General features: G+C 37.1%; 1 protein-coding gene across 6 annotated transcripts in view; it reads left to right on the forward strand.

Moving 5' to 3' along the window:
* Positions 1–9,737, forward strand: part of LOC106879882 (ATPase MORC2) — a 167,114-nt gene that overhangs the window by 131,243 nt on the left and 26,134 nt on the right. For all 6 annotated transcript variants that reach the window (XM_014929608.2, XM_014929613.2, XM_014929607.2 and 3 more), the window contains exons 29-30: positions 3,666–3,798; positions 5,747–5,863. In XM_014929608.2, the coding sequence (XP_014785094.1) occupies positions 3,666–3,798; positions 5,747–5,863 (250 nt within the window). The remainder of the gene's footprint in view (positions 1–3,665; positions 3,799–5,746; positions 5,864–9,737) is intronic.

Below are 9,737 nucleotides of genomic sequence, written 5' to 3' on the forward strand. Positions count from 1 at the left end.
TCATCAATGCTTTTTACATGGCACCAACACCCACATCAATGCTTTTTATGTGGCACCAACACCCACACCAATGCTTTTTACTTGACACCTTGGTTTTAGCATCTCACTTCTGTTGTGGTGGGCAGTTCTTCTTGTGTATAGTAATGTGCCACATATCTCAGTCCTCTGTCACCTCCTTTGTAAGGTTCAACTATTGCATAATACATCAAAACTATAACACAACAACAATGCTACTACACAATACAGCCGGCACTACTACACAATCCACAGTACCCAACAGCATGTCAAATCAACTGCCTAATACACCAACACTACCACTCCAACAGACTAACACTGTCATACAACATACCATACAACTACACAACACACTGATACTACCACAACACAACATGTCAACTTTACAGCACAATACATGATCAGTGCCTCACAACTCAGCATTACCCCACAAGATGAGCACCACTACACCTGACAAAAGGACTACCACACAACTCATCAGCACTATGTACCACACCAGACACTACCATTACCATACAGCATCCTTCCACCACCACTTCACAATGTACATTTACTTAAGATTACGATACAATACATTGACATTATACAGGGTGTCCACAAAGTCTGGGTACATGGGGATTAACATATACTTTAAGAAATTATTATTTCTTATATTTAATTGTTTATGTTATGATTTTTTTTACTCCCTGTGCCCAGACTTTGTGGACACCCTGTACATTAATTAATAATGAGCCTGCAGAATTATTAGCATGCTGGTCAAAATGCTTAGTGGCATTTCATCCATCTTTATGTTTAGAGTTCAAATTTTGCCAAAGCTGACTTTGCTTTTCATCCTTTTGGCATCAATAAAATAAGTATAGTTGAGAATTGTGCTCAATGTAAAGGGTATATATATTTCTTTATATCCTGAACTCTTTGTGTGGTGTGGTATCTGTATCTGCATATGTAATACATATGGCATATAATGTATCTATCTGTATCATGCAAGACATATATTGTTGATCCTCACACACACATAATGTGTGCCCGCGGCATGTGTAAGGACTTTCGAGCGAGATCGTTGCCAGTGCCCCTGGACTGGCTCTTGTATGGGTGGCACATAAAATACACCATTTTGAGCGTGGCTGTTGCCAGTACCGCCAGACTGGCCTTCGTGCGGGTGGCACGTAAAAGCACTCACTACACTCTCTGAGTGGTTGGCGTTAGGAAGGGCATCCAGCTGTAGAAACTCTGCCAAATCAGATTGGAGCCTGGTGTAGCCATCTGGCTTCACCAGTTCTCAGTCAAATCGTCCAACCCATGCTAGCATGGAAAGCAGACGTTAAACGACGACGATGATGATGATGATATATATTATCATCATTATCATCATTTGACGTCCGTTTTCCATGCTGGCATGGGTTGGACGGTTCAACTGGGGTCTGGGAAGCCAGGAGGCTGCACCAAGCCCCAATCTGATCTGGCAGTGCTTCTACAACTGGATGCCCTTCCTAATACCAACCACTCTGAGAGTGTATTGGGTGCTTTTTACGTGCCACTGGCACAGGCCAGAGGATCTAGCATTGACCACGATAGATAGTGCTTTTTACATGCTACATGGGGCTCACAACTACAATTTCCATTTGATTGTGGTTTCATTTGACTTTGATTTTGATGTACTTGACTCAATAGGTCTCCTAAAGCATGGCATGTCGCCCAACGATCCAAAGGTACTTTTTTAAGTAGGCTGGTTATGCAACATTGGTGTAGGCTACGGCTGTGGACTCACTTTATTTACCGGGTCTTCTCAGTTACAGCATATCTCCAGAGGTCTGCTGTGACTGAGAAGACCCGGCGCACACACACATATACACACATATATAACTCAAAATTTTACGAAACTCAAAAGGCAGAGACAGGTGAGGGAACAATGAATAAGGTGTATTAGTTTGATGCTCAAGAAAAATGGAAGCTTCTTTGATGCTTTGAGCCTTATGCTCTTTTACAGAAAGGAATGAGGAGAGAAAACATAGGGAGGGGGTGAGAGAGAGAGAGAGAGGGAGGAAGAGAGAGAGAGGGAGGAAGAGAGAGAGAGGGAAGAAGAGAGAGAGAGAAATGTGTCTGGTTTAACTGTTGCACATGTTGAATTGACTGCAAGGAAGGAAGTGGTTGGAGACAAGGGTATCAAGAGAGACAACAATAACCTGGATAAGGTGTGTGTCCACAAGCATGTACTTGTGTATGTGGCGATCATGTGTGTATGTGTGTGTGGGCAAGTACCTGTGTGAGTATGAAGATTATGTGAGTGCATGTATGTATATGTATGAGAACGTTCATGTGTGTGAGTAAACGGGTCTGTTCGTATGTGTGGAGCAATGTGTTTTGTGTATTTATGTGTGTATGTGTGTGGGAGTGTGTGAGACTTTTGGGTGTGTGTGTGCGTGTGTAGCACCTTATGTGTGTGGCTGACACTGTTCTGTGTGTGTGTGTGTTTGTGTGTATTATATGTGTTTATGCAGGAATATTGTGCATTTATGCATGTGTATGAATGTGAGTGTGCGAGTGTCTTTTATCAGTTAAATGTGTGTATGTATATGGGGCTGTTGGTTAAAGTGTGTGTGCATATGTGTGTGTATATTCTGTGTTTGTGCATATGTATATGTGTGTAAGAACGCTTGTATGTGTTAGCCTATCTGATGTGTGTTGTGGGTGTGCATATGTGTGTCGACCTGGATGGAGGTGTGAGGTACAATAGGGGTGAAAATGAAGAAGGTGTTTGGAGGTGTGGGTACATGATTATATATATGCTGAGGTGTGGGTATGTGACTATATACATGCTAGGAAGTGAGAGTGTGGGTGTTGATGTGTGCAGAGTGGGAAGTGTGTGTAGGTGTATGTATATGCTGTTGGGGCATAATGGTGTGTGTGGTTGTAGGTACTGAGTGTAACACTGTACAGAAGGTATGTGAGGGTAGAGGAAGAGGTGCAGTGGGAGGTGTGTGTAAATGTGTGTGGAGGTGGGTTTAGATGAAAATAACAGTGTTGAGAAGGTGGGGCTATATATATATATATATATATATATATATATATATATATATATATCTTTGTCATTTACTATGTGATAGGTGTTTGTATATAGCATGCCATGTAATTCATATAACATACCATGTAATTGTGCATGCCATAATACTCACCTGTATCATACATATCATGTTATATGTTATTTTCTTCTCGACTTTAATTTTGTGCATCGTTCCCACTGTCTAAAATTGTATTTTAAAACCATTTTCATTATTCTTGGAAATAGTTTTTAACAAATGTATTATTATTTTTTTTTTGAGAAAAATCATTGACATTTTAACTTAACCATTTTGATACCAACCTGCTTGAAAACCACCCTGTTTCTACAATAGAAATTTCATGTTTTAAGGTGATCTAAAAAACATTTCAACAAAATTTCATGTTAATTCATGCTCTAAACACCAGCTCAATAATGACAAAATCAATTTACTAAATTCTTCATAATTTCCGAAATTAATTGAGATAAAAGCAGTGAATTTCAACAGAAATATGGTCAAAAGGGTTAATCTGTTTTGTTGTTCCTTACAACTTATTAAATAACTTGTCTTTGTTACTATGGACTTTATCCTTTTCTTTTATATCTCTCTTAGAACATGTCTGCGCTATTTCCTCCCACCCAACTGGAAGATTGACAAAGATTCTGTATCTAATATGTCCCTCTCAGAATTAGCAGCGTTTCCGTTGGATGACTTCTTCGACCATTACGAAAAAGGTTTACGTAAGGTAAGCAGAACGAAAATCATACAATTTTTAAATCCAAAAATTCATAATCACGGAGGTGTGAGTTCGAGTCTCATGGCTGGCCGCCCACACTTTTTTCTGCAAAATAGGGGATAGTTTATCCTGTTCAGGCTATATTATTAGCATTAGCCTGCGTTTGAGAATTTAAAATCACTTCTTTAACTTTGTAAGACATCTCAATGCTTCTAAAAGCAAACTTCGTTTGTTTGTTTACATTTATCGTAATTTGAATTTAAAAAAAAATATTTTTTTCAGATTTCTGAAGTGACTGGATTTTAGGGATAGCTTTATGAGTGTTGTTGTTGAATAATCTTAGTCCAAACAAACAATTGTAGTGGATTATTCAATATCCTAGCAGTGAGCCAAATGTACTACATACAAGGTTTGTCCTTGTAAGTCATTTTGTTGTTACAGTTAACTGTTTTTTTTTATTGTCTATCAATTAGAAATAAAGATATATTGAATTTATTTAGATATGCACATGAAACTTTAACTCTTTAACATCCAGATCTCTCTGTCAAATGTAATGCTTATATTCACATTATTTTTAATTAATCATACATTATTTCTTTGCCTTGAGATTTGAATGTTGTGATTATTTATTTTTAAAATGACATTGTAGGATATGTGAGAGGCTTGATCTGGGCAGTTTAAACATAAAACACACATAGAATATTTGGGTCAGATGTGGCTGGTTTAAATACTAAAGAGTCAAGTCACTAAATCACATTCTATTAAAAGGATGTATCATGCTAAACTTATAAAAGACTGTAGTTTGTATTAATCTGTGAGTGAGTGTGTATGTGTGTTGCATTAGGCATTTGTGAGCAAAACAAAACAAGGAAAATCAAAAAAGACAATATACTCTCAGTAAAATAACATATATCTACTAACATTATAATGGATCTCTGAGTCCCCAGAAACAGCTTTTGGACTTATAACATTTTACTTCCTCCCCTTCAATTTTCTCTGTCATTTGTACTCTGTGAAAGTTGGATCTATTAATCTAAATATCTATATATTTATATTCAAATATTCATTGTCTGAAAGTCTCCACTCTCTGCTTTCTCTTGTTTTGCATGTATACATCCATATTTTGGATTTCATGCCCAAGCTGTTATATTTGATATATTTACCTGCGTAATTGCCTCTATGTTAAGATTTATATACATAAAAGAAACATGCCATAAAAAATTAAAAAAACCCAGGCCCAATGATATCCCTGGTGCAGTTACAGAATTGCATCAAGCACCACTCCCACCTATGTGACTTGCTACACCCATGACAGACCCTCCAAATAAGTACTTGTCCACCTCACCGGCAACAGTCAAGATGCTGCCATCCAGGGGATTGAAAACAAGAGAGTTAAGAGGCTACATGATTTTGAGGTTCATATGATTATTTGCTCTTTTTAGGTATTGCTGGATATTGATTAGCCTTTTCTCATCATGTAAAACAGATATGTGATAGTGGACTTTACCAACTTGAGCTGCAGCTAGAAGAGGGTGGTTCTCATCAACCTGTTGGGGTTGTCATTGATGTTCTGAACCTCCTGGACAAATTTGACCATCCTGATGATGTCTGACCACTGAGGATGTTTCTTCCTCCTAGTCACAAATGTCATGTCTCTATCAGAGGTTTCCAGCTCTTTCACAAAGGACCCAGTGATACTCAAGAAGATAGCAGTCTCAAACTGGTGTGTTTGACAGTTTGCACAACGAACACAGTGTACCATTTCATTTCCTGTATCAGAGTGTAATCTGACATACTGATGCAGTCCTTACTGCTGAAACAGAACTGAGAAAACTAGAATTTGGTATATGCCATGTAACATTATGTTAGATTATTTTCCATTTGTGTGTGTATATTAATTAATAAGATAGATACAAATTGCTTCAAAAGAGCTTTGATTTGTTTTGTTGTATTGCAGTTGGTGGGGAAGTTTCAAACTGAAGCAGCTGTTAAAAGTGAAGAGGCCGACACATACAAAGTGAAGATGTCCTCACTTCGTAAATTGATACTTCGACTGCTGAAGAGGATAAATACAGTAAGTTGTGTAATGTGGCATCTTAGTAAATGTTTGTTTGTTTGTTTTTTTACTGACTCCTGTATGTGTTTGTAATGTTTTGTGTGTGATGTGCATGTGTCTACACACAATGCTGGTCAATGTTTGTACATCATATTAATGCACAAACACAGTTGATACATTCACCTAATTGGTATAAAAAAAGCAGCCATAAATATCAAAGATTAACATGCATGCATGTGCGCGCGCGCGCACACACACACACACACACACACACACACACACACACACACACACACACACACACACACACACACACACACACACACACACTTTTCATATATGCAGCACTCATGCATAAATGCAATCATGCGGGGAATAAAAATATTGTATGTGTGGATATAAGATAGAATGAGATATGTTTCAGGTGAATATTTATTCGTTACTATAATGAAATTATGAAATGTATACCAATTAGTACTGAAAATGTGCATTGCCTTCACTTCAGGAACTTACTGTTGAATATGCTTAACATATATATAAGGGTGTATAATATGACAGTACTTAGAAATGAACAAAAAATTATAAAGCCTTTTTGATATTTTCACACTTATGATTCACCTGATGTTTTTGTCGTCATTGTCATCATCATCATCATCATTAATTAACGTCTGTTGTCCATACTGGCATAGGTTGGATGGTTTGACCAGAGCTTACAAGCTGGGGAGCTGCACCATACTCCAGTCTGATTTGGCATGGTTTCTATGGCTGGATGCCCTTCCTAACACCAACCACTTTACAGAGTGTGCTGGATGCTTTTACATAGCACTGCACGGGTGCTTTTATGTGCCACTGCATGGTCGCTTTTACATGTAGCCATGTGGGCTCTTTTATGTGTTGCTACATGGGTGCTTTTACATGACACTGCAAGGGCACTTTTATGTGGCACTGCCATGAGTGCTTTATGATACAGTACAAACTGTTGAAATTGGACACGTGACAGGCAAGTTACTGTAGAGAAACACAAAACTGCTACAATACCCCCATTCCAACAACTGAGCTGAGGCTGACGAATAACATACAACATTCATTTAAAAAATTCTATTTCTAGTGATGCACCATTTTTTTTTCCCATTTAATCTGAATTGTCAATTTTTGTCAATTATATTTGAAACAAAAAATAGGACATTCTGCAAATGAAATAACAATGTGATAATCTTAAAAATTTTCATGAAAGCCTTCCAAAATTATTGTTCATGACCAATGAGCTCCTCACAATTACTTCCTTGAACAGTGCTGTCTCATGGATTGAAAGCATCAGCCATAGGGTCATCAACATTTGTTTTTTCAATTATGCCATCAATATCCTCATCATCTGTTCCATCAGTAGCATTTAAAATCCCATATTTCTTAAATTTTACACTTTCTGATCTGTTTTCATGCTAGGTACCTATTTTCCATTCACATAGTGTTACTTGTGTGGAAGCTGTGTATGTTGCCTCCCTTAGTATATATTTTATGACATGGTAGTTCTTGTAAAATTACTATGTTTATTTGTCTGTCGCAGTGTTAAATCTTCTCTTTCATTCATAAACCCATCCATGGCCATGCTCTTTGTATCAGCTGTGACTTGTCTTAAAATCTGAAATATGCAATTTTTGTTATCAATTTCAAAGCAAAGATTTGATTTGATCCTCAGCAAACACCATATCCATTTTGTTGGTATTGTATTGTTTAGTACATGTATTTATTGTGCTATCCTAGAATTCTTCAGAAGTTGCAGGTGGTACTAACAGTTGTTTATGGTCAGTACATCAGCAACTGAAAATAGTATGTCATGTTTTTGTAATACTGGGTAACTGTGTCAACTTACAAGACATTACATTAAATAAACATGACAAGACAAAGGAGATATAAATATTTATATATATATAAATGAGGTATATTTACACAGAAGAATAAGTAGTGTGTTTTTTTTTAAACCCTGTAGTCCTGACTCCATAAAATATGGTACTTTATTACTACGAGTATAATTTGTTGTTGTCTCCCCCCACCCAACTGTTGGTTTGACCTATCATCCTCATCACTTTTCCATGCTTGCATGAATCAGAGTTTGAGGCAGATTTTTCTACTGCTAGATGTCCTTCCTGTTGCCAACCCCCACCTGTTTCTGGGCAAGATAATATTTCCCTATGGTCAGACATTTCTTGCAAAATATTAGAAATGAATGACAGTGACAAACATTTTACAACTATTACATGATGTCAAGGCAAGAGAATGAAAACACACACACACAGAGGCAGACAGACAGAAGCTTTTTTCACTTTCCATCTCTCAATTCCTCTCACAAGGCTTTGAGTGGCTCTGGCTATAGTAGAAGACATTTGTATCAAGACTCCACACAATGGGACTGAACTCAGAATCATGTAGTTAGAAAGAAAAATTCTAAACATACAACCATGCTTGCACCTATTCATATATACATTGATTTTTTTGGTTAAAAATCCAAGTTTGAACTATACATGGATATATATAGTAATAATGACTTAAATGTTCAACATGTATAAAAATTGTTGACAATTAAAGCAAATTGAGGCTACAATGGTTATTCTATTGCAGTTGTTAATGATGAGCTGGCTTGGCATCATTGTCACTGCTGTAGTTATTTTTTCTGCCAAAGTGTGCATCCTGTTTTGTGCTGGATCCACTTGTTTTATTGATGTGATTGAATTACTGTTTCAGTTGATGCACTTTCCATTTGACATTGAAGGCCTATCACTGTTAACTGGGCTTGAATGGCTATGTGACAGCAAGGGGGGATTTGAACAGAGAATGCAAAACAGTTGGGCAAGAAACCATTAGGTATCTCATTAGATGTTCTTACAGTTTATACTGCCAATCTACTACAATGGACTAGTTCTTACCAGCCCCCAAATGATAAAAGGCAAGGTTGACCTCCAAGAGGGAAAAGAACTTCTCAAAGTGCAGAGAGCTAGAACAAATACTGCACGGGAAGTTTATTTCACACACTTAACAACTCTATCAATTGTTAATTATTATAATCATCATCATCATCATCATCATCATCATCATCATCATCATCAAGGTGATGAGCTGGCAAAAGTGTTAGCATGCTGAACAAAATGCTTAGCAGCATTTCAACAATCTCTGTGTTCTGAGTTCAAATTCTACTGAGGTTGACTTTGCCTTTCATCCTTTCATGGTTGATAAAATAAGTACTGGGGTAAATCTAACTGACTCACCCTCCCCTCAAAAACTGTTGGCCCTCTGCCAAAATTTGAAACTATTATTAGCACCATCTTCACCATTATTTTTGATATATTGGAGCAGCGTAGTAACTTGAATGGTCTCAATTATTGCTACTTGGTTAGAGATCTGTTATTTATGGGCTCAGTTTTGCCTCACTGTTCAGTTTGTGGTGGAAGGAAAGAATGAGAGAAAAGCATGTTAAAATAAATGGAGAGAGAGAGAGGAGGTGGGAGAGGTCAGACAGAAGAAAGGAAGGAATCAGAAGAGAGTGGACGAGATAATAAAGAGAAAGTAAAAAAAAGGAAGACGGAAATTTTGAGAGGAAGAAATACAAATAGGGGGAGAAGAAAAGTTTGAAGACAAGGAGAGAGTGAGTGGGAGAGAGAGATTCATAATGACAAAAATTGTTTTTCAATAAAATCAGAAAAATATTAACCGTAGTAATATTAGCTATATTAATAACTATGATGATGACAACAATATACAATTTCTATTATACAGAAAGTGCACCACTGATGTCAGATCACTAGGTGTGATATTTATGGAAGATAATAGCAGTGAAGCTTTTTACTTCTTTCATAAAGTGGGAAATCTTTTCGATCTCTAAGACAGTATTTTGGAAGAT

The sequence above is a fragment of the Octopus bimaculoides genome, chromosome 1 (genome assembly GCF_001194135.2).
Source record: "Octopus bimaculoides isolate UCB-OBI-ISO-001 chromosome 1, ASM119413v2, whole genome shotgun sequence".
Lineage (NCBI taxonomy): Eukaryota > Metazoa > Mollusca > Cephalopoda > Octopoda > Octopodidae > Octopus > Octopus bimaculoides.